At 45.2% G+C, this 26586-nt stretch overlaps 1 protein-coding gene across 2 annotated transcripts in view; it reads right to left on the bottom strand.

Moving 5' to 3' along the window:
- The window catches only part of LOC115090341 (ATP-binding cassette sub-family A member 9-like), a 306577-nt gene that overhangs the window by 152010 nt on the left and 127981 nt on the right, over positions 1 to 26586 (bottom strand). For both annotated transcript variants that reach the window (XM_029599290.1, XM_029599291.1), the window contains exon 16: positions 25873 to 26012. In XM_029599290.1, coding sequence (XP_029455150.1) covers positions 25873 to 26012 — 140 coding nt within the window. The remainder of the gene's footprint in view (positions 1 to 25872; positions 26013 to 26586) is intronic.

Raw genomic sequence — 26586 nt, 5'->3', positions numbered from 1 at the left:
AATTAAATTTGCTTTGTCAGGTCTGTTGGGGTAGTGATATGATTTCATGCTTGAAATACTGTGAGAAATCCTGGATTTTCAAACTGAATTCAGCGTAACCCGTTGGTTTAAAGGAGGAACTAGAATGGTATTCCATGAATTGAGAATGGAAACACCTGATGTTGTGAAATGTAAAATTTTGATTGGTCCAAATTTGATTTAAAGATCTCTGCGTTCTCCATTTTCAGTTAAAGAAACTGTGAATGGTGGTGTAAGATGAATGTCTTGTAGTTATTTATTTGCTGTATTTATATTCCACACATTCCACATGATCATGATGGATGAGATCACAACATAGTTGATGGTGGACCCCTCCCAATGCAGATTTATTTTGAAATATGGACTGTGCCAGATTGAAATTGAAGAAATTAGGACATGGACACTGCATCTGAAAAGTAAGCAAACTTTGGGGGTCATTTATCAAAATGCGAAAACGCATGCAATAGCACCATATTGTATGGTGTGCTGCAAATCCAAAAAAAGAGGAGGAGTGGGCTTGCCAGTCTGTGAAGTGCTATTGCACAGACTTAATGCTGATTTTCAGTAGTGTAATGTCTCCTGAAAAGCCTGTTTTGAAGGGGAGGGAGAGAGAGAGAGAGAGAGAGAGAGAGAGAGAGAGAGACTAGCTATAATGTGCCCTCCCTAGATAGGTATTTGTATCCCTATGGGAGGCCCACCTAGTAACTCGAAGTGAGGTTTAGGTATTAGTGTAGGGGGTTAGGGGCCACTTTGACTTTCAGCATGAGACGTACAAACAGAACAGTGTTCTCTTGTGAAGATTTGATGACCTTCGGAGTTATGAAACTCACCCAAAGATTATATTTGTGCAAGGTTCTCTCTACCTAGCTGATGGACACTCTACCTGGGTAACATCAAGCTAGGTGGAGAGAACATTGCACAAATCTCATCTTTGGGTGCGTTTCCTCTCTCCGTAGGTCATCAAATCTTCACAAGAGACCACTGTTCTGTTCGTACGTCTCACGTTGAATGTCAAAGTGGCCCCTAACCCCCTACACTAATACCTAAACCTCACCTCGAGTTCCTAGGTGGGCCTCCCATAGGGATACAAATACCTATCTAGGGAGAGGATATTACAACTAGTTAGTCAGTCTCTCTCACTCACTCACCATTAACAATGGTTGAATGCAGGAAATGCAACAGGTATGGCACTTATTGCAAAGTCTGAAAATGTTATCACAATTTGCACTAATTTAGCTCTTCACATAGGTAATTAGCACAAATTGCAATAAACTGTATATTATCATAAAACACACTCCTTTTGCTATCACATGCGATACTTATCGCATTTTGATAAATCCAGGCCTTTATTTGTAAAACAAAATAGACTTTAAAAATGCCCTTTATGGAGCTTGAAATGGAATGGAATGAAGATTATACTTTTGAACTTCCACATCAGTTAGTGGATGATTCATGCTTATGGTGGTCCCTCTATTGCGGTACAGAAATTAGTGGTGGGGTGGTAATTTTGTGAAATGCTGAAGAAAAATATCTGGGAAGAGCATATGCAGGACTTTTTTTTAGTGAATGTCTGAAAGTTGTCCATGTTGCTCATATAGGAATTCAGGATGCCAACATCACACTTGCCAAAGCTTCCTCTTCGTAGAAAAAATGAAAACATACTTTTAGAAATGCAGAAGAGAAGTCAACCAGAAGGATTGGTGGAGCGAAATCACAGAATTCTGTCAAGATCACAACATTGCAGTGGTAGATGAAGAGACACTGCGCTTATCAATAAGAAAATAAGTTTCTAAAACCATGACAGCTGTTAGCAACTTCCATGTCATGAGAACTCTGGGTCAAAGAGAAAATGAAAGACAGACAATAAGCACAAGAGAAACACAAGAAACTATAAGGTTAAGTTTAAAAGGAGCGCGCGTGCACGCATATACGCGTGCATGTGCGCATGAGCAAATATGCGTTGGAATTTTATATCGTGCACACCGTTGTGCGCATACTATTTAAAATACGTCTACCGCGCCCAAGTACGCTCCTACTTTTAAGCACTTACTCGAGCAAATGTACTTTGCGTTGGACTTCACCGGCTTTAACGCGCATATGCAAGCAGATGTTAAAGCATGCCTGCACAAGGGACATTCCCAGTTTATCAAATTCATCCACCAGTTTGCCCAGTCACTATCCGAGGTCTTCTAGACTCTCCGGTTCTTCATCCTGCAAGCCCCCTAGATGACCTGGACCCCTTAACTCTGTCCTAAAACTCGAGATCTGCAGACTTGCTCCTCCTCAGGAGCAGCAGTAAATTAATGCAAATAACAAGCCAATGCTCACCACGGTCAGCCGTTTTAAAATACGGAGTTACGCATGTACATCTAGGCCAGGAACACCCATGCCCCGTTCATACTTCAACCCCCATTCCACCCTCTTGTTTTTTTTACGCACACATACTAGCCGGCCTTTTAACATTTGTGTTACTCCTGCCCGGCCCACAAACATGCATATGTGGGCATTTTTGCGTGAGTAACGTTTTGAAAATTCACCTGCAAATATACAACAGAAAAAAAAAACCATGAGCATTTGTACTTCATGGTGACACGAGCAGTTGTACCTCGCTGTTTTGGATGCCATAATTTCAGAGTTAGTCAGATGAGTCTCAAAAGAGTAAATGAAAATTACTGAATCCTGTGATTATGTTAAGCTGTGGTAAAACTGGCATCCATCCAGTCCTGCAGAAATATTCAGACCCGTTCACAATAAATCCTCACCATGTTTGCAGAAATGGCTATTTTTAACAATACTCAGTCTCTGGTTGCCATCCAAAGACGTCAATAAGTAGTGTTTCTAAAGACGTACCCAAACTATTTCAAATTCATTCAATTAGCACTAACATTGTCAAGTGGAACAGCCCCTAGCAAAACAAAGTTTTTTGGCAGTGAGAGGGATTAGAAACTGGTTCTGTTCAGCCATGCGATAAAAAAGATTTTTGTCCTTGGGTCTTCTTCATCCAGAAGTGATGCTAATGACAGAGAACATTGTGGATGTTTATGCTAACAGAAGGGAAAGACAACTGCATTTACATTAGGGTAAACACGGCATTTCTGTACCTCGAGAATGTGTATTTCTAAAGCTAGTAAGACATGATTAGTTACACTGATGTGCTCTATTCCCTTTGGTCAAACTTAGATTTTATGCTAAAATGGTAACATGTTTTGTAATTTAAAGTACACTGTAATTTATTTAAATACCTCTAACATTTGCTGAATTTGGAAGTTAGACATCTATATTTATAACATCCTTATGCCTTGCACCCCCTTCCAAATTAAGCAAGGGGAGAGGCAGTCAGCAGGAAGGAGGAGGAGGAGGGAGAAAAAGGGAGGAAAGGTTGATGCAGGGAGGAGGGGACAGGAAGTTGGGGAGCAGGAAGAAATTATCTTGTAACCAAGAAAGAAGAAGGCTAAAATTGTGTGGCTGTAGCATACAGCACCCTTCTTCCTGTGGCACCCAGAAACATGCTCTTTTAAGTTGCAATGCAATTCTAGACTTGTTTCAGCTGGTAATACTTCTCCTAAAGCACTCTAGCATTCTTCTAGCATTTGCCATTGTCTTGTCACACTGTTTTGCTTCTGCTGTTTTGGATTTTTGTGCCTCAAATACAAGACTACTCTTTTTTGCATTAACTCTTAATTCCCAAACTCTTAAAGGTGAAAGGGGGAGGCGACCACCACATTTTTTTGCTGGACTCCTAAAGTGTTGAATCTTATTTGCATGTCTATAATAAAGGTAAATAGGATGTGCTCTTGATAAACATAGTTATAATTGGACTGGCTCAGTAGAAAGTTTAGTGCACTTCCATGCGGACGCTTCCTGGTTTGATTCCTAAATCGAGTCTTTCACACTCTGGATTATATGGGGGGAGTCATAGTCATCAAAAAGGATAACATCTGATGGCCAGATTTAGAGCCCATGATACAAGGTTTTGGAAGGCGCCATGGTGCATGGTTCCTGGTATTATGACGATCAGTGGGAGGGTCACTGAGGGAGCAAGATGGCCGCATAACAGGAGACGCTGAATTTGCTGCTGTGGCTTCGTTTACCTTTTCTCTAAATTTCCTTATTCCATGCACCTAAAAGGAAGGGAAAGGCTTGAATTTACCCCCCCCCCCCTGAATTTATCTTCAATGACAGCATCTGTCGCCACATGGTGCACATTACACCCAACTGAGCGGGATTTTATGCATATTTCTTGAGCCCATGGGTCCAACTCCAGATTGGATTACTTTCTGAATGTCCACGCCTTTGCCAATTTACAAGACATGGGCATTGATGATATAATCATATCAGATCATGCCCCAATCTGGGTCACCCTGGGGCCGACCCATCAGGATTCCGCTGGTGCTATCCCTATTACCTAGCCGACAACACTCAATTCCAAGACTACCTGCACGATAAATGGAAGAAGTTCCTGCAATTCAATAAGGAACATGTAGAGGACCCTATACTCTACTGGTACACTGCAAAGGCAGTTCTTCATGGAGATATCATTTCCTATACCACAAGAAAGCGGAAAATGTTAGACAAGCAACTCCTAATGTTAAGTGCCCAGCTTTACCAAGCTGAAAGTGCCCTCGCAGCACACTCTCGAGCTAACCGGGAAAGGTATTTAACTCTACAAAACACTATTAACTCATCAATTCATCAGCGAGACAAAAAGAGCCTACTCTACAACCAATTTAAATTGTTTCTGTTGCAATGCTGCCCGCGGGCCTAGCCGCGAGCAGCCTCTTACCTCCGGCAGCTGACCTGCTCTTCTGAAATAGTCTCCTGTGCACCTTGGCGGTTGGAGCCGCTGCTGCCTTGCCTGGAGGCCGCCCACACCTTCCACTTCGCACAGCGGGCTATGCCACCGTGCTTCGCGGCAGGTCAGCTGGTCAGTCACCACTGCTGCCTCCTTCCTTGCGACCAGGAGGCCACCAATATCTTCTCTCCTTCACGGCTGGAGCTGCCGATGTCAGCGCCTCCCCCGCAGCCTGGGAGCTGCCACTGACCGGGCCTTCTACGTGGCCTGGGAGCTGCCGTCGACCAGACCTTCCATGTGGCCTGGGAGCCGCCGTCCTCTTTTTCTTCAGAGGCCTGGAGGCCACCCCGAAGCCCCTCTTCTGTGACCCGGAGGCCGCCATTGTCCATGTCCTCTTCTGTGGCCTGGAGGCCACTTCGGAGCTCATCTTCACGTGGCCTGGAAGCCTCCTTCATCTTCGCTCTTCGCGGCAGGGAGCCACCGACATCAAGGTTTTCTTCCTCCTTCGCTGCAGGACATCGCTCTCCATGGTCCTGCTCCTTCCTTGGGTGCGTGGCCGCACCTCCTCTGTTCATTTAAAGGGCCAGCAGTGGGCTGTCTTCCTAGGCTCCTCCTGCTGATGTCCTCTAGGCGTTTCCTCTTCAGCCCTATAATAAGGTCCTTCCTTCACTCAGTCTTTGCATTCGCAAGGAGTTGGTCATGGAGTTAGACCTCTCCTGGATCTTCTGTTCCAGCTCTTCATTCTAGGAGTCCTCCGTGATCTCTCTTCACTTCTTAAAGGCACTCCGTTCCTTCTTAGTCTTCCTTGTCTTCATCCATGGTTCGTGAACCTCCAATTGCCTTCTTCATTCCATGTCCTGGCCTCTTGACGGATCCCATTCTCCTGTGTTCAGATGACCCCATGTCTTTGTGTCTTCAGATGTCCTGATGTCTCCATTTCTCCATGTCCAGACGTCTCCCTATCTCCAGATGCCCTGACATCCCTTCGTCTTCAGATGTCCAGATGTCTCAGCCTTCTGATGTCATTGTCTGTCATGTTCCAGTCATCCCTGTGTTCCTTCTCTCTTGAAGTTCCCTGATGTCCAGATGCCATAGATGTCATGAGGTACCAGTGTCCATTCTTATCTGATGTCCTACATTCCAGCCTATTGCGTCTGTCGGTCTTCAACGGCTTCTCCCTGCCTACCTCTCTCTACTTTCGGCTCCTCCCGCTCACCTTGGACTGATGGCCACCGCGTTGTCTGCTTGCCGTTCTCTCCAGTGTCCCCAGACCAGCTTTGGTACTGCCTCCCGCCATTCTCCTTCAAGGTACCTCTAGGGCGCGCGCGAGCACGCCACCCTCATCTTTAACTCTACATTGGCGCGAACCTCAGGGGCATCCCCCTGTTCTGACGTCATGACTTCCGGGTATATCTGCCTACAGTATTTGCTAGCTCATTGAGTTAGCAACAGGATTCTTACGGATGGGATTCGCTTTCTGTTCCTAAGCTACTCTGCCACTCCAGCGCTATCTGGAACTCTTACCACCCTTCAGGGTCTCTAACAGGGTACCTGCTCCTCGGTGGCCTCTTTGCTTCTTTCAGGTGCTATCAGGAAACTGGTACTCGCTCCTCGAGGGCCCATGTTCTCTGTGTCGCTGCCTGCAACCTCTACCCTTCTATTTGGAAGAACTAACTTACAGTTACCATCAGTGAGTACAGAAACCATCTCTTTCCACAGTACTGCTTCACTGGAACCAGGTACTCACTCCTCGAGGGCCTGCTCTCTGCTTCGGTGCCTGACCTCTCGTCCAGTGGAATCTCTGTTACTGCTAAGTGAGTACAACGCCACCAAGTCTCTCTGCTCTAGGGATCAGGTACTCGCTCTTCGAAGGCCTGCTCTCCCTGTCTCGGAGCTTCTCCTATTTCTACATTGGGACTCTGAATGTTATTCTTATTGTGTGCTCATAACCCTCAGTCTCTTTCCACTACAGCACTGCCTAGCAGAGGATCCGCTGTTCCAGCGTTCTGTGTGAGATGCGCCCAGCCGGGCTCTACAACCTCTACTCACTACCGCCACCTCTGGTGGTCATTCAAACTGTTTAATAAAAGATTCAAATCTGTGTTCGTGTGTCCAGAGTCTAGCCTGACACTGTGGTCCCTCACAGGACTGCCCCTGTGGGCATGGTCAGCTGCCACAGTGACCAAGGATCCACCCAAACACCATTAACCATAACAGATTGCTAACTCCATGGATCCAGCTCAGCTCAACGCTTTGCAGGCCATTCCAGGCCTGGCTTTGCGCATTGCTGAACAACAAGACACATTGGAGAAATTGACTACTGTGTTTCATCAGCTGCATGCACAGAGGAATCAAGGTTCTACATCCAGTAATGAAGGTCAGTTACCTGAAGTAATTATAAAGACTATTGTGCCTCTTGCTGCTCCAGTACGTTTTTCTGGGGAGATTCAGAGAACTAGAGGCTTCTTAAATCAGTGTTGTATGCATTTTGCATTACAACCCACTCACTTCCCCACAGCCTACGCCAAGACTACTTATATTCTATCCTACCTGGATGGAAGGGCTTTGACTTGGGCTTCCTCGCTGTGGGAACACAAAGATCCCATACTTCAGGATATTGACGGATTTATGGACTTGTGTAAATCCATTTTTGATGATCCTACCTGGTATACTGCTGCTGATTCTACATTGGTGGACCTGAAGCAAGGCAACCGACCACTGGCTGATTTCGCTATAGAGTTCAAGACTCTTGCGGATGAATTACATTGGGACCCTAGATGCCTGAAAACTCTCTTCTTCAAAGGTTTGGATTCCCGCTTGAAGGACAAGCTGGCTGCTCGTGAAACACCTGACTCGCTGGATGAGCTAGTGGCCTTGGCTACTAGAATTGATCACCGGCTTCATGATAAGGTGCAAGAACTCAAGCCTTGTAAAGGACCTGTTCAGAAGGAAGTTCGTGCTAAACCTGCTCTCAGGATGGTTCCTTTGACTCCTGTTGCCAGTGGGGAAGAACTGATGCAACTTGGTCGCAGTCATTTGACATCCAAAGAGAGAAGACTTCGGAAGAGGAATGGATTGTGCATGTACTGTGGACAAGCTGATCATGCAGTCCAAACATGCCCAATATGTCCAGGAAATGGACGGGCCTAAGTCCTGCGGGAGGACTCTTCTTAGGCCTCACTACACCCTCTCCTCGCTCTCTCTCCCTGATCTGCAGACCTCTGGAATTTCAGACTCTTGCCCTGGTGGACTTAGCGGCAGGAGGTAATTTTATTCTTCAATGACTAGTGGAACATTTGAGGATTCCCCTCACCACATTGAAGACTCCACTACTCTTATCATCTATACATGGGGAGCCTCTACTGGGTAATGTTACCTGTTGTACCGCACCGGAGCTCTCCATACTGAATTAATTTCCTTCTTAATTGGGCCACGTTCGAACTCTCCCATTGGGGCCCAGAATGCCATGGCAAATGCCTAAAGGAGGTCACTCTTATTCTCTGTATGCCTACAACTCCAGTGATGCCAGGACTGCCGCCTCAGTATGCATCATTTCATGATGTTTTCTCCAAAGAAGCTGCTGACATCCTTCTGTCACATAGAACTTATGACTGCGCCATAAGACGGAAACCTAATGTTGAACCTCCTAAGGGACGTGTCTACCCATTGTCGGTGGTGGAGAACAAAGCCATGTCTGAGTACATTGAGGAAAATTTGCAAAAAGGTTTCATTAGACCATCTACGTCTGCTGCGGGCGCAGGCTTCTTCTTCGTGGGGAGAAGGACAGCACACTGCGTCCTTGTAGTGACTATCGAGGTCTGAACGAGATCACTATTAAAGACTGATACCCCTTACTTCTGATCTCGGAGCTTTTTGATCGACTTCAAGGAGCCAAGATATTCTCAAAACTTGACCTAAACGGGGCCTATAACTTGGTTTGCATTCGCGAAGTCAACAAGTGGAAAACAGCTTTCAACACTCGAGATGGCCATTTCGAATATTTGGTGATACCCTTCGGCCTGTGCAACACCCCCGACGTGTTTCAGAACATGATGAATGACATTCTGCGGGACCTTCTGTACAAATGTGTCGTTGTCTACCTAGATGACATCTTGATCTTTTCACAAGATATGTCTACTTATCTAGCAGATGTCAAACAAGTATTACTGAGACTTCGAGAACACCGCCTTTACGCCAAATTGTCGAAATGCGAGTTTCACAAAGAATCTGTGCCTTTTCTTGGCTATATCGTATCGAAACAAGGCTTCCAGATGGATCTCCAAAAATTAAAGAGTATCAAGAATTGGTCTCAACCTACCAGTCTGAAGGCCCTGAGACGATTTTTGGAGTTTACAAACTACTATAGAAGCTTCATAAAGAACTATTCTTCTTTGACAGTGCCCTTAACTGCTATGACACGGAAAGGGGCTAATGCTTCAAAGTGGTCTGCGGAGGCCATTTCCGCGTTTGAGAAATTAAAGACTTCCTTTTCCACAGAGCCATGTCTGTGTCACCCGGACCCCAATAGACCCTTCATCATGGAGGTTGATGCTTCATATGTTGGAGTAGGGGCCGTGTTGAGCCAAACTGGAGATTCTAAAACCTTACATCCCTGCTCCTTTTTCTCGCGGCGCTTTTCTCCTGCAGAGAAGAACTATGGTATCAGAGACAAAGAGCTCCTGGCTATTAAGATGGCATTTGAGGAATGGCGGCCTTGGCTCGAAGGCAACCAACATCAAATTACCGTATTCTCAGACCACAAGAATCTAGAGTATCTCCGTCATGTGCAACGTCTTAACCACACCAAGCCAGATGGTCCTTGTTTTTTAATCGCTTTGGCTTCGTGCTCAAATATCGTCCCAGAGACAAGAATACCAGAGCTAATGCCCTGTCTCGATCTTTCCTCTCTGAGGATGTTCCTGAAGAACCTCAGCATATCATCGACCCAAAGAAAGTCATCTTGGTGGCTACCCATTCTGTGCCTGGTGGTAAAACGATTGTACCCAAGAACCTCAGAAAGAAACTACTACACTGGGCTCATGATTCCAAGCTGGCTGGCCATCCTGGTCAACGCCGTACCCTGCTGAAATTACAGAAGTACTATTGGTGGCCTACTATCAAGGAAGACACGTACTCCTATGTACCGTCATGCTCCAACTGTTCTAAACATAAGCCTACTTCTGGTCAGCCTTGGGGATTGCTGCAACTGCTGCCAGTTCCAGAGGAGCCATGGACTAACATCGCTACAGACTTTGTAGTTGATCTGCCTCTTTCTGGAGGAATGAATACTATCTGGGTGACAGTTGACCATTTCAGTAAGATGGCCCATTTCGTGGTGCTGCCTGGCTTACCCTCAAGCCTTGGAGCTTGCTAAGCTCTTCATTGCACACATCTTTCACCTATATGGCCTACCGAAGCACACTGTCTCTGATAGAGGATCTCAATTCACGGCAAAATTCTGGAAGGCTTTGTGCAAGCTATTTGACATCTCTCTGGATTATTTATCTGCCTATCATCCTCAATCTAATGGCCAAACTGAGAGGATGAATAGGACCCTAAAACAGTTCATTCGTGCCTATGTGAGTTGCCATCAGAATAACTGGGCCGAACTGTTGCCATGGACAGAATTCGCTATTAACTCACATCCAGTGTCATCCACTGGATCAACACCATTCAAAGTGGTTTATGGACGACTACCTTCACTGCCACTTACATTAACTCTCTCAGTGTCGTCCCCAGCAGCTCAATCCACTGCTGATGATATCCATTAATTATGGACTCAGACTAAAGACATGTTAATCAAAGTTGGTGAACGAGCAAAGAAATCATACGACGCTCATCACTCTAAAGCGCCTGTATTTCAACCTGGTGACAAAGTCTGGCTGTCAACTAAGCATCTGAGACTAAAGTTACCTTCTATTCAATTTGCTCCATGCTACATTGGATCGTTTCCAATTCTCCGACGTCTTGGCAACATTACATACAGTGTGAAGCTACCACCTGGATTGAAAATTCAGAATGCATTCCACGTTTCACTTTTGAAACCACTCATTCTTAGTGAGTTCTCATCCAAGTCTCCAGAACCAACTTCTATTACCACAGAAGAAGACCTTGAATATAAGGTTGAAGCTATTCTGGATGTAAGAAGACATGGCAAAATTTGGGAATACCTTCTGTCGTGAGAAGGTTACAGCCCCGAGGAAAATTCTTGGAGCCGATGGGATATATCCTGGATAAGGAGATGCTTCTTCAGTTTCATCAGATGCATCCACAAAAACCTAGTCCTGGTAAAAGGGCCGGAGGCCGCCCTTTGAAGGGGGGGACTGTTACGTCCGTTGGTCTTCGATGGCTTCGCCCTGCCTACCTCTCTCTATTTTCAGCTCCTCCCGCTCACCTTGGACTGATGGCCGCTGCGGCGTCTGCTTGCCGTTCTCTCCGGCATCCCCGGATTGGCTTTGGTACTGCCTACCGCCATTCTCTTTCAAGGTACCTCTAGGGCGCGTGCGTGCATGCTGCCCTCATCTTTAACTCTATGTTGGCGTGAACCTCAGGGGCGTCCCCCTGTTCTGACATCACGACTTCCGGGTATATCTGCCTACAGTATTTGCTAGCTTGTTGAGTTAGCAACAGGATTCTTACAGATGGGATTCGCTCTCCGTTCCTAAGCTACTCTGCCACTCCAGCGCTATCTGGAACTCTTACTACCCTTTGGGGTCTCTAACGGGGTACCCACTCCTCGGGGGCCTCTTTGCTTCTATCAGGTGCTATCAGGAAACTGGTACTCGCTCCTCGAGGGCCCATGCTCCCTGTGTTGCTGCCTCCAACCTCTACCCTTCTACTTGGAAGAACTAACTTACAGTTACCATCAGTGAGTACAGAAACCATCTCTTTCCACAGTACTGCTTCACTGGAACCAGGTACTCACTCCTCGAGGGCCTGCTTTCTGCTCCGGTGCCAGACCTCTCGTCTAGTGGAATCTCTGTTACTGCTAAGTGAGTACAATGCCACCGAGTCTCTCTGCTCTAAGGGATCAGGTACTCGCTCCTCGAAGGCCTGCTCTCCCGGTCTCTGAGCTTCTCCTATTTCTACATTGGGACTCTGAATGTTATTCTTATTGTATGCTCATAACCCTCAGTCTCTTTCCACTACAGCACTGCCTAGCAGAGGATCCGCTGTTCCAGCGTTCTGTGTGAGATGCGCCCAGCCGGGCTCTACAACCTCTACTCACTACTGCCACCTCTGGTGGTCATTCAAATTGTTTAATAAAAGATTCAAATCTGTGTTTGTGTGTCCAGAGTCTAGCCTGACACTGTGGTCCCTCACAGGACTGCCCCCTGTGGGCATGGTCAGCTGCCACAGTGTCCAAGGATCCACCCAAACACCATTAACTATAACACAGCCCTGATGTTCCGAGTTCCAATCCTGAAGTACCATCATACCTCATGCTTTGGGTTCAGCTTGCTCGCCCCGGACCTCATCTCCAGCTGACCATTTCCTGGGAGTAAATCCATTCCTATCTGGTGTCCGTTTCCTGGTGGCTGGAGCCCTCTTCCGGCAGGATTTGACTTCGAGCACTGCCCAGATTCTTCCTAGTTCCTGAGTCTCTGTCTTCGTCCGAGTATTCAGAGTCCTTATCCTTGTCTGAGCCTTTCCAAGTTCCAAGTCTTCATCAGAGTATCCGGATCCTCATCTGACTGCCTAGTATCTACTTCTGATCTTCTTCTACATCTGAGCATCTTGTCTGAGTTCCAAGCCACCTCATCTTGTCAGTGCTCCAAGTTACCTCTTGTCCTTGTCTCGTCTGAGCTCCCAAGTATCTATCATCCTCGTCTGAGTCTTCAAGCATCCTCATCTCATTTGAGCTCCCAAGTATCAAGTGCACTCGTCTCATCTGAGCTCCCAAGTACCAAGCATCCTCGTCTCGTATGAATCTCCAAGTGTCCTCATCTTGTCTGAGTCCCAAGCTCCACATGTCTTCAACTCATCTGAGCCCCTGAGCTTCCTCATCTTGTTCAAGTCTTCAGCCTACTCCAAGGCCGAGGTTCCATCTTGTTCCAAGCTCCAGTACTATCGCCTGTCCTTGACTTCTGTCTATCCTGCCGCATCTGCCGCTACCCAGTGGCAGGTCCGAAAGAGCTATCGAGTGGCCGGATGGCTACTCCAGAGACCAGCATTGCGTTGCTGGGTCTCTACTGGTGTGTGCAGGTTCGGCAGAGGTTAGTGTGGTGGTCAGCCTGCTCCTCCCATGCTTGGACATGTCTTGCCTGCCTTGGCGCTTCCACAGAACTCCTCTCTGCAGTCACGTCGTGGTCCAAGGGCACACATCTCCCGGAATTGGGAGCGCTCCCTCCCACAGATCCCAACAGTTTCAGTATAGCAATAAAATTGGTAAGCTAATGTCAAATTTAATAAGGGCACATCATGGCCCGAGACACATTGCATCTCTGTGAACCCAATCAAGTCAGGTGGTCTCTGACACACCCACTATTTTACATACCTTTAAGGAATTTTACTCGCATCTTTACAGATCAGAATCCGGTGACCGAGAGGCCATGAACAAGTTCCACTCTAAAGTGGAGATGCCGAGTATCACGTATGAGCAACAACGGTGGTTGAACCAACCTATAATATCAAACGAGGTTAGAGAGGTTATCACACATACCAAAAGGTTCAAAGCGCCCGGTCCAGACGGTTTCACGTCAGAATTCTATTGCACCCTAAAAGATTTTATTACACCTCTTCTGACTAACACTTTCAATGAATTGATCATCCGAGGTCCCTCATACCAATTCCGCACACATTATGCTCATTCCCAAACCAGGCAAAGATCGGTTGAGTGCCTCTTCATACCGCCCCATCTCTTTGCTAAATCAAGATCAAAAACTTTTAGCAAAGGTGCTAGCAGAGCGCCTAGTGGTTCTACTTCCTACTTTGGTGGCTCCATGTCAGGTGGGATTTGTTCGGAAACTGTACGGACTTACGAATATTAGGAAAACACTAGCGGCCATGGCACTTTGTTCACAGGTAACCATATCTAGTGGTGAGTTTTGATGCCGAGAAGGCGTTCAATAGAGTAGAATGGGATTACCTGTTCCACATACTTCGCTCTATAGGATTTGACGTGTTCTTCTATGATGCGATACATATGCTATATACTGGCCCCACTGCTACTATAGTCGCAAACTTATCACAGTTGGCTGAATTCGGGGTGGGAAGAGGCACAAGACAGGGATGCCCCCTATCGCCCCTGCTCTTTTTGTTACAACTTGAACCCCTCTTGTGGGCCATACAAATGTCACGAGAGATACGGAGGGTCCACTTCCAATCAGAAACCTTCAAATACGGGAGGAAGTGATGTCACTCCACCAAATGGCAGCCTAGGGAATGAGCTCCCGAACCCAATTTTCAAAATAGCAGCATTTAGAGAACAGGACCTCCAATTTAGAGGCAAAACTGGTGGACGGACCGCGAGATATATACAGGATGTAAGTAAGGAAGAAAATCACCGACTTAAAACACTTCTCCTTTGACCAAACGAAGACGCGGCCTTCAGGAGCTTTGCTGGAGGAGGGAGAAGCCTGCGAAAAAGGCGGCGAGACTGCATCAAAAGCGGTGAGTGAAGTGCCTGCGCTCTCGATCTCAGCTGCGGACACGCTCCCTCTTACCCGCTGGGACTTTCAAGCCTGGTTTGGAGACCTCAAGGAGGAGATGGGCATCATGAAAGCTGAGATTAAGGCGATGATTGTGGAGCTGCGCCATGACTACGAGGAGCTGGGAGACCGCGTGGGTGCGGCAGAGCAACAGGTCGGAGACGTGGAGGAACATCAGGAGTCTCTGCAGAGGGAGGTGAAATTATTGCAAGAGTCCAATAGAGAATTGAGGACCTGGGTCGTTGACCTGGAAAATCGCTCGAGGCGGGGCAATTTGCAGTTTAGAGGGATCCCCAAGGAATCTGCCTATTTGGATTGCACCGTGGTGACAAAAGACATATGTGAGCTCATCTTATTTGATAATAATCCCCCAGAAGGGAGATCAGAGATCATCCTGGATAGGGCCCATAGAGCCCTGGCTAAGCTCCGGGGCAATCAGCCACGAGACATAGTGGTGTGCTTCCACTCTTATCAGATAAAAGAAAGAGTAATGGCGCAAGCACGAAAACGGAAGGACATTATTTGGCAGGGATACCCTATCGAGGTATTTCAGGATTTGTCTGCTCATACCATCAGGAAGCGACGAGAGTTTAAGGAAATCGTGACGGCCCTCCGTAAAGGAGATGTGCGTTATAAGTGGCTCTTTCCTTTTGGATTCTCCTTTACCATCAAAGGATCAACAACTAGAGTCCAAACGGTGGAAGAAGCCAGAAAAATCCTTGCTGCTGCTGGGATGATAGCACCCTATGGAGTGGATGATTCACAGACCGCAGAGCACGACCAGAGGGATAATCTCAGCGATGGCAGAGAGTGCAATTGGGAGGCAAGAGGCTACGCAGGAACTCAGAGGGATCCACTCCGTCTTCAGATCACAATAGCTGAAGTATCACATCTGCAAGCTTTTTCAAGCTCAATGTTCTTTCTTTCTTATATCTGGAGGTTCATGGACATTTGAGACTTTATACATCAGGCGAATAGCTGCATGTTATAGACAGAGTTAGAGTGTTGGCATATTAATGCTGCTAGTTCTATATCAGTATGGTATTCAGTATTTGAGAGGTCGGATTCGGGTTCCTAGGGGGACCTTTGAGTGGCCATTCCTTCTATAAAAGAAGGGGGAGAGGTGGCGGGGTGAGGGAGGGGTGGAGGGGGAGTGGGGAAGAGTAATTAGGGGACCTGTGAAATATGGTTTAGGGGAAGTTAGGCATGTTTGGAAGTGGGTGTTTGACTGGTGTATGGCACTAAGGGCAATAGGGGGTGATACTAACTATGGCGGGCACAATTAAAGTGTTATCATGGAATGTGAAGGGCTTACATACCCATTACAAACTAAATGTTTTTTACAGGATGCCCTCACTGCCAAACAGATATTCTGTTTTGTCAAGAGACGCATTTACGGAAGAGACATGAGAAATTAATGATTTCCCACCAATTCTCAGTATTTTGCGGTGGCTACAGACAAAGGCAAATATAGTGGGGTTGGCATTCTTTTTTCTAAAAATATAACTGTTGATGTGCAGACAGTGGTTCGGGACATAGAAGGTCGATATCTTCTTTTGAAACTTAAAATTGGCCACCAAGTCTACATGATAGTGAATATTTACGTCCCCAATATGGGCCAAGGACCCTTTAAAGATAAAATTGCTGCAGTTCTGAGGCAATAGACAGAGGGAATAGTGATAGTTGGTGGAGACTTCAGCTTGCCCTGTTACCCATACTTGGATACCAGTACGGGCAGCTCCGCCTATTCTAAGACACATAGAAAATGTCTAAGGAACTTTATGAAGGAATGGGATTTGGTGGCCATATGGCGCTATATTCATACCTCCGAGAAGGATTACACTTTCTTTTCTGCGGCTCATGGTTCATACTCTAGGATTGACATGTTTTTAATAGATAAAAACTTGGTTAATTTTGTAAAGGATGCCAGTATTGACGTGCTTACCTGGTCTGATCACGCGGCGATTCGTATTTCCTTACAAGGATTGGGAGATCGGGGGGGGGGGGGGAACGATTCTGGAAACTTAATGAGAGTTTACTCATGTTAAGAGGGAGAGAGAGAGTCAGAGATTTACAATACTCCAACAAATAGGGAAACTGGAAATACGCAATAAGCGGAGTCCGGATCCCCAAGTAAGCGCTCAATTGAAATGTTTACGGAAAGACCTAGAGCAATTAGATGTGCGAACTATTGTACATCAATTAGACAGGGCGAAGCAGGATTACTTTGAGGAAGGTAACAAAGTGGGCAGGCTGTTAGCTAGATGCCTCAAAGCCAGGATGAGAATCAAATCCTTAAGATTCAAAATGAGAAGGGAGAAATGCTATCGGAGAATGCGGCCATTAGAGATTGATTTACCCAGTTTTACCAACAATTATATTCTAGATGACAGGACATCTCACAGGGCAATATTCAGGCCTACTTGTCTGATATCAACTTCCTGCAACTGGGGGCTCTCCAACAGGAGATGGTAAACAAGGAAATAACGGAATTTGAGGTTGAGCAAGCCATTAAGGGCTTAAAAATGGGTACGTCACCTAGGGTGGACGGCTTCTCCGCGGGATTTTATAAAAAATTAGGTAATGTTGTCTCCGGGCCCCTAACCAGATCTTTTAACCATCTGCTCCATGACAGGATGATTTCAGCTCATGCCAATAAAGCGGGAATCACGATCTTGGGCAAACCTGGCAAAGATCCGACACAGTGTGGGTCTTATAGGCCTATATTGCTAATTAGCTTGGACCTAAAGCTTTTAGTTAAGGAACTGGCTAACCGTCTGGGGGGAGTTGCGACCTCTTTAATTCACCCAGATCAGACTGGGTTCATCCCAGGCAGGCTTGCAGCAGATAATGTGCAACGGGTACTAGATTTGATCTGGTGGGGACAGGAAGAGCAGGTGCTCATGGTCCTTCTTACAGTTGATACCGAGAAGGCATTTGATATGGTGCACTGGGACTTCCTGTTAGCTGTATTAGATAAAATAGGGCTTGGAGGCAATTTTTCTACTTGGATTAAGAAGCTGTATCGAGGTCCCAATGCCTGTATCAAAGTAAATGGGGGCTACTCCCCAACTTTTCAAATCAAACGGGGAACGAGGCAGGGATGCCCTCTCTCACCACTATTGTTTGCATTCTATCTCGAACTCTTGGTGAAGGAGATTAGATCACAGGGGGAGATACAGGGCCTGCAAGTGGGAGATCAAGAATATAAACTCTCTATGTTCGCAGATGATGTTTTATTCACCATCTCTCATCCTGAGTTGTCGTTGAAACATTTATTGTCTGCATTGACCAGATTCAATGCAGTTTCTGAATACCGCCTGAATGCAGAGAAATCTGAACTGTTAAATGTCTCTGTCTCATCGGCTCAATTCGACAGGTTACAGAAGAAGTTTCCGTTTAAGGTGGTTCATAAAAGCCTGAAATACCTAGGAGTTAAAATTGGCCCTAAGTTGGAAAACTTATTTCAGCTTAACTATGGGGGATTATGGTCCAAGATTGTGCAAGACTTAAAGGAGTGGGAAAGACTAGGGTTATTGTGGCTAGGTCGCATAGTGACAGTAAAAATGAATATCAATCTAGGTTTAATTACTTATTTCAAACTCTACTTATAGCCATCCCAGTTGAGTTTTTTACTTTGTGGCAAAGGAAGCTATTGAGATTTATTTGGCGTCACAGACCACCCAGAGTTAGTAGACAGGTGTTATATTTGCCTAAGCAGAGGGGAGGCTTAGGTGTTCCGTGTTTATCCTGGTACTATGTTGCTGTGCAATTACGCTCGGCCATACATTGGCATACATCTGGGAAAGGGAGGAGATGGGTGAGATTGGAAAGAGATCTGATACGGGGTGGGGGACCCAGCTCCCTACTCTGGCTGCGAAAAGCTGACAGACCGGAGCTTATACATGTCGCACCTACAATACGCCATACTTTAGCTCTTTGGGATGTTTGGAAGCCAAAATTGGTGGGAGACTGGTCATTTTTCTTTAGTGCGCCAATCTTCTTCCAGAAGGGGTTCTTACCAGGACACTCTCTTTTGGTGGCCCGGAGATGGATGGCAGGTGGTTGTTCTAACCTGGGGCATTTGCTTCAGGGTATTGTAATTCGGGAATTCGATAATATGATGACACAATATGGCTTACTTTCCTCTGATCACTACTTCTACTTGCAAATTAAACACTATATGTCACAACCTTCAGTTAAATGAGATCTGTTATGAGGTAAATTGTTGTTTGAGGGGTTTTGTGAAAAGGCTGAGTCCCTGGGCAAGGTTATTTCCAAATTTATATGTTGCTTAATGGTGATCTTCCGGAGCCTCCTGCCCACATTAAAAGCTGGGAGAAGGATATTCCAGCATTAAGTGCCCACCATTTTTGGAGAGAAGGCTTCTTGAGGATTAAGCAGTGCTCTATCTCTGCTTCTTTGGTGGAACAGGGATATAAAGTCTTATATCGTTGGCATAGTACCCCTTCTAAGCTAAATAAATTCTCCGATAAATGGGATAGTGGTTGCTGGTGGAAATGTGGTACCATAGGCACATACTTTCATATGTGGTGGTCCTGTCCCAAAATTGTAGCCTTTTGGGAGGACATTGTAAATCTAATTCTTACCATAACACATATAAGCTTACGCCCACATCCTGCATTGTTTTTATTGAATATACAGACCACAGATGAGGCATTGGAACATTTTTATTTAATTACACAAATACTGACCGCCGCAAGGACGGCAATTGCTAGAAGCTGCAATTGCTAGAAGCAGCAAGTGGTTCAAAAACTTACACAGATCCATTATTTGAAACATCTAACGGCTATTAGACAGAAACACTTGTCACGGTTTCAGATACATTGGCAAGCCTATGAAGTTTGGGCTTTGGGTACCCAACAGGACAAATAGATTCTTTTTGTGATTTCAAGTCTGAGATCTATAGTTTGGAGCCTTGATATACTACCTATAATGGTCTTGTATGACAATTGAGCTTGGGAGATTGTTGTTGTCTGACTTTCTTTACTTTACTTTCATGTTTATATTATTATTACTCCTACTTCCACATGTTGAAGAATGGAATCCCCAGCTGCAATACAGACCAGTGATGGGGAAAGGTGAGGGAGGGAGGGAGGGCGGGGTGAACAAATGGGAAAAATGTGGTTATACATGTATGTTTCAGATGTAACTTGTTCAGTTTGTGATTTAATTGTACTTACAGTACTAACTTTAAGAGCTTGTTTCTGCTGTACTAGTTATTCTTGCTTCTAATGTAAACCTATTTGTGTTATTACAGGTACAGTACTATTGTGTTGTAACATGGTTACTCTTCAAAAATCTTAAATAAAAAAAAAAACCCCAACCTTCAAATACGCTGCCTTTGCAGACGATATCCTAGTTTTCTTAACTCACCCCGGGTCCACTCTGCCTTCCTTATTGCGCCTGTTCCATGAGTTTGGGTCCTTTTCCGGTTTAAAGCTTAACGTGGATAAATCCAAAGCATTAGCCTATCCAGCAACCCTCCAGGAATGATGAGAGGGCCAGTTCCCCCTCGCTTGGGCCAAAGGGACCCTAAAATACCTAGGAGTGCACATTTCTACGCAGCTCCCCCAACTATATATCCTAAATATAACCCCACTACTCACGCGTGCGCAAGAACTGCTTAAGACCTGGCACTCACTTCCTCTCTCTTTGGGGGGGGGGGGGGGGCGGATCAATTTGTTTAAAATGACTATTCTGCCCAAGCGGCTGTATGTCCTTCAAAACCTCCCTCTGACGCTCAAATGCAAAAACTTGGTTTACTTGGACAGGGTGTTGCGAATATTTATTTGGCAAGGGAAACGGGCGAGGATCCCACTTCCCCCGCTGCAAGAGCCATGAAGAAAGGGGGGGATGGGGATCCCAGATTTGGGGATGTATAATTTGGCCTGTAATCTTAGAATAGTCCGTGACTGGATTCTGGGACAGTCCCAGTTTGTGGATATCTCGGCAGAACGTACTTTGCTCAGTCCTTTGGACCCCCGCTATGCTGCACAAGCCCCATGAGAGAAAGTCCAGTTGCCTCCCCCACTACAGGTTTTGCTCTCCCCTATTCGACGCGCTCGTTTGGTGTTCATGAAAAAGTTGGGACTTATAACGACATGTGCTTATTTGTTGCCGATAACGGGGAACCTAGATTTCCAGCCGGCCTCACAATCAGCTGGCCTATGGACCTGGGCCTGCTGGGGAATTACACACCTGGGCAATGTTTTGGATGGAGATGGGACAGTGATGACTCTAAGGGAACTGGTAGATCACTTTGAGCTAACTGGGGCTCCTGAATTTTCCTATTTGCAAATTAAACATTATATCGATTCCCTTCCCTCAGTACAGCTGGTAATTTTCCAGATATTAGAGGCCTCTTTACAATTATCCAAGGACCAACCACCTTCCATGTCATTTATTTATTTATTTAAAATCTTTTCTGTACCGTCGCTAAGTTATATACCATCGCAATGGTTTACATTTAGGCACATAAATTAATGTAGGTAAAAGTGTACTATAGTACATTCTAACAAGTGCCATCAAAGGTTCGGTTATAATAAATCATTCAAGATAATTAGTTGTTTAGTGAAGTGGGCAATGACCTAGTGTACCTATAAGGTACTGTTTACTAGGGATGTGAATCATTTTTTGACGATTTAAAATATCGTCCGATATATTTTAAATCGTCAAAAATCATTAGAGGCGATATTTAATAGGAATTCCCCCGATTTACGATTTTTGACGATAAATCGGGGGAATTCCTATTAAATCGAGTGAATCAAACGGAATTGCGTTTGATTCACTCGATGGCAGCGTTTACTCTGATATAAGGTGTCGGTGTTTGTTTGTTTTAAAATTGGAAAGTTTAAACGCATTTGAGATGTGGTGTTCCATGCATTTGAAATGATTGAGACGCTATGAAAAGAGTCGGGGATGTGCCAAGCTGTACGTCTGGGTAAATTCTTTGGGACGTGCAGAACGCCCTGTGGATAGATGTTGGATATATGAGCAGTGGGAGACTGTTTGACTAAGCTCTCCTGAAGAAGCCTGAGGGAAGGCGAAACATGTAGAGAGAATTAAAGAGAGATCAAGAGGAATGGCGTTGTAGTAACGCAGAAATACATGTGTAATGTGACTCTTTCTGCTTGTAAAACAATTTGTATCTACAATTGGATAATTGTTAAGAAGAATTTGTATTTGATGTTTAACTTGAAAGTTTGAAAATTGTTTTATAAGAGGTTGAATGATTTTTGTATGAGTGATATGTAGGATGTATGGATGAGTATGATGAAATAGGTTTTAATCAAAATATAATATCTATTGTGTGGGGTATTATGGATTAAATGTGGGATGTGTTTTTGATATTTTTCACTAATAAAGATTCAAAAATTGGAGTAATGTCACAATATATTTATTAGCTGTCATATGACAGGGCAAAGGTAGCCCCGGCGCCATTTTGGTTCCTGTTCCCTGATGTCTTGAGCGTAGGAGATCGCTCCCGGACCCCCGCTGGACCCCCAGGGACTTTTGGCCAGCTTGGGGGGGCCTCCTGACCCCCACAAGACTTGCCAAAAGTCCAGCGGGGGTCTGGGAATGACCTCCTGCACTCGAATCGTGTTGCCGTATGGCCGGCGCCATTTTGCTATACGGCAATATGACCATATGGCCGGCGCCATTTTGCTTTGCTTTGCTTTGCAAAATGGCGCCGGCCATATGGCCATATTGCCGGAGCCTATTTTGCATATTGGTAATTCAGTGCACTAATCTTTGAACACTGGGTAGGGAGGGGAGAGGGGGGTCTGGGGAGGAAGGATTTCTGATAGGGTTGGGAGAGGGGAGGTAACGGGGAAGAGGGAGGGATTAGCTCTGAGATGGGGTAATTGGGAGGTATGGTTGCAGTTTTTAAAACCCATTTGCCATGTTTGCCATGCCACACTGCGGGCGCAGACAAGAGTCACAGTGCACCCGCAGTACCTGTTGTTGTTTGTATGTTTTTTGCAATGCAAAAACATTGTTTAAACTAATAACATCTTTCGCTTCTCCTTCCCCTGATTCTTCGGGCGGCTTGGTTCCCATTGAGAGTGCCGGGGAAGTGCACTGGCCTTTCCGGGGGAGAGGTTTCTCTCAGCCCCCATGCTGAGGACTCTCTGCCAGCACCTAGACATGATGTTCTCTCGTCGATCGTAGCAGTGCAGAATGATGATCTGCTTGCTGTGTGGAAGGGGGCTGTCAAGCTCATCATGTCTGCGCCTTCTCCATCAGCTTGTCCAGGATTTGGGAGCAGGACTGGTATCTCTGATTCCTGTGCCAGATTCTTCAATCTCTTTCTCATTGGGTGAGCATTTCAACCCCCCCCCCAAACAAACTGGCAGAAGTTACGCTGGATTCTCTCTGGGGCGTAACCCCGAGAATCTGCTCCTGCGCGCACTGAGCCTATTTTGCATAGGCCCAGCAACACGCACAAGCCCCGGGACGCGCGTATGTCCTGAGGCTTGAAAAAGGGGGGGGGGAGTGGGCGGGGTGGTCCGGGGCAGGGTGGGGGCGGGAGCCTCCAGGCACAGCGGCCATTTGCCATTTGCTGCTGTGCCTGGGATTGCGGGCCGGCCGTTGGCCGCGTGCATAATCTATGCCTGGCCGGAGGCAGGCACAACTTATCAGATAAAGGTAAGGGGGGATAGGTGGGGGGTGAAAGGAAAGTTTGGAGGGAGGCTGTTCAGAGGAAGGCTGTGCGGCTCGGCGCGCGCAAGGTGCACAAGTGTGCACCCCCTTGCGCGCCAACCCTGGATTTTATAACTTGCGCCAAGTTGAGCGAACAAATCTACGCCCGCGCGTAAATCTTAAAATCTGGCCCTCTGTGTCTTAATTTCTCGTTTTGGTCAACATTTAATTGCTGTTTCAGGATAATTGGATTCTTTCTCAGCTAAATTGGACCCTCTAGCCTCGCTTCATGATCTTAAAAAACAAGAGAATGACTCTAAAATTGTGTCTTTCCAACAAAATCTGGATCAAATGTCTGCTATTCAGTCTAATCTTCTACAGGACCGCAGAGTGCTTTTTAGATGAGTTGAGTTTTTGGAAAATTCCTCAATACATTTAAATTTGCATTTCCTCAATTTCCCCAAAAGTATGGGTGAATTTCCTATAATGACTTTAAAGTGTTATTTTTTAGACAATTTAAAATTTCTTCCGATGATATACCATCTATAAATAAGGCAATTTTTCTTCCTGATTCTCCACATTGTAATTCTAATTTATCTTCTTTCAATGTATCTCAACTCCTTGCTACAACAGGATATGAAGTAGGGATGTGAATCGTTTTTTGACGATTTAAAATATCGTCCGATATATTTTAAATCGTCAAAAATCGTTAGGGCCACGATACAATACCAATTCCCCCGATTTATCGTCAAAAAATCGTAAATCGGGGGAAGAGGGAGGGCAGGAAAACCGGCACACTAAAACCCCCTAAAACCCACCCCCGACCCTTTAAATTAAATCCCCCACCCTCCCGAACCCCCCCCAAATGCCTTAAATTACCCGGGGGTCCAGCGGCACACTAAAACACCCTAAAACCCACCCCCGGCACACTAAAATCCCCTAAAACCCACCCCGACCCTTTAAATTAAATCCCCCACCCCAAATGCCTTAAATTACCTGGGGGTCTGTAGTGGCGGTCCGTAGCTTAAATTACCCCCGGGTCCGTAGCTAAATCGGGGGAAGGGGGAGAGCAGGAAATCCGGCACAGTAAATCGTGGTGTCTTCAGCCAGCGCCATTTTGCAAAATGGCCGCCGCAAAATGGAGGTGGCCATAGACCAATACGATTCGACGCTCTCCTTCTGGGAGAACTGCCTTAAGTCCATCAACCATTTACTCACCAGCCTGAACCTGGTCCTCAATGCAGCCAAAACAGAAATCCTTCTCATCTCCACCGACCATTCTATCAGCCATGATTAGACAACCTCTATTCCTCAGACCACTCAAGTTAGAGATTTAGGAGTCACCATTGATAACCATTTAAACCTAAAAAAATCAATCAACAATATTACGAAGGACTGTTTCTTCAAGCTCCAAGTTATGAAAAGACTCAAACCCCTCCTCCATCTCCAGGACTTCAGAACTGTCCTTCAGTTAACAATATTCTCCAAAACTGACTACTGTAACACTCTCCTCTTAGGACTCCCGATCTCTGCCACTAGACCACTACAGATGCTCCAGAACTCAGCAGCCAGGATATTAACCAACACCAACCGGAGAACTCATATCACTCCTATACTTAGAAACCTACACTGGCTACCTATTAAATACAGAATTTTGCACAAAGCACTCACCATTATCCACAAATCCATACACAACCAACTACCTTTAGACCTTCAGTTCCCACTCAAACTATACACATCTGCAAGACCCATCAGAGCGGCACACAAAGGAACCCTTCAAGTTCCACCAACTAAATCCTCTCGTCTAACCTCCACGAAAGAACGGGCATTCTCCACAGCTGGCCCCATCATCTGGAACAGCCTGCCGACTGATCTAAGACTGGAACCCTGCCTGATTACCTTCCGAAAAAAACTCAAGACTTGGCTTTTCATCCAAGCCTTCCCTTAAGCCTAACATTGCAACAGTTCTTTCATTTAGCCCAATAGACTAAATGACCGACCCAGCCACTGTATATTCATATGTTCTCATTCTCCAGTTGTTTCTGTCCTTTATTTCCTGGCTATTCTAGCCCCCAAGTTCATTCTCCCTGTTATTTGTATCTGTGCTTCGGCCTTCCTGTTATATGGTTATGTTCAGTTAACCCCTAAGTTTGATGTAAACCGGCCTGATATGAAGCTTGTCATGAAGTTCGGTATAGAAAAATGGTTGGTAAATAAATAAGTAAATAAATAAATAAATGTCATATTCAATTTCATTCCAATCCTTCTAGCTTCTTCTCTCCTGAGCAGCTTAGATCCTTTATTGATACTAGGAAGAATCTGACTTCTTCTGTTCCCTCTGTAGACCAGCAAACCTGATTTGTCCCTGTAAGGGGTTTAGGTTTCGCTAAGTATTTTTCGGCATGCATACCTTTTTCTCTCAGATTACTCCTCTGATTTCATTGCCTTCTCTGTCGCATTGTTTCTTTGTTAACAAAGGGTTGGTTTTTTTGGGGTTTTGTACATTGATATTGTTTACCCTATGTTGTGTTACAAAGTAATGATTTATGTGCTTTGTTTGGATAAAACTTCAATAAACAAATAATTAAAAAAAAACAAAACAGTACTAGGGTCTATTAAAATAAGGGAAAAATCCCCAGGAAGTTGAAAATGAAGACTCATGGTACCAGGATTCGAACTCTGAGTCCTAGCTGAAAGGAAAAAGGAGGAACTACAAGGCCAAAAAATAAACATAGTAATAATCACCTGGAAAGGCATCCACATTTTCAAAGGGTAGAGTATAAATCAATTCTTCTTTATTTTGCCCAGATAACTTGGCATCTGGGATGTACTGTTGGACCAGAGATGTCATTCTATCGGTATCACAAGCTGTGCTCACTTGCATACTCAAATTTAAAAAAAAGGAATAAAATAATACATAAATAATTGGTACAGAACACCATATTTATTTCACATATAGAAAGAATTTGGCCATAACACAAAACACAGGATTTATTTATGCTACTTAATTCAGCAAAGTCAATATGCTTTATTTCTCTGTTGACAAGCAGCACAGTAATCAGCCACACAAATGGGTGATGTCATCCAATGGTGCCTATAACATTTTTCTAAGCAGGCACGAATGTTCCCACATAGACAACATAAACATGAGTCTCCTCAGTCTTTTTTTTCTGCTCATGCAAAAGAAGGTGTTTTTGTTCTCTCTCCTAAAGCCACTTGTTGAAAATTTTTTTACCTTTGTGTTTTTCTTATTTCTTTCTCTAGTATTTTTTGTTTTATTTCATTTTTTTTTCATGATAATCCCAAAAAAAAAATGTTAAAATTTAATTTGACTTAGCCTCAGCTCTCTTCACAAAGATGGACAGCAATGGGTTCAAATGATGCTCTCATTGCACCTACAAAATGACTTTGACCAACATGACTGCTGTTTTCTGTGCTTCAGCCCTTCCCAGAACATAC

Source organism: Rhinatrema bivittatum, chromosome 4 (genome assembly GCF_901001135.1).
Source record: "Rhinatrema bivittatum chromosome 4, aRhiBiv1.1, whole genome shotgun sequence".
NCBI lineage: Eukaryota > Metazoa > Chordata > Amphibia > Gymnophiona > Rhinatrematidae > Rhinatrema > Rhinatrema bivittatum.
Note: the sequence above shows the minus strand (reverse complement) of the source record. Positions and strands in the feature narration are given on the sequence as shown.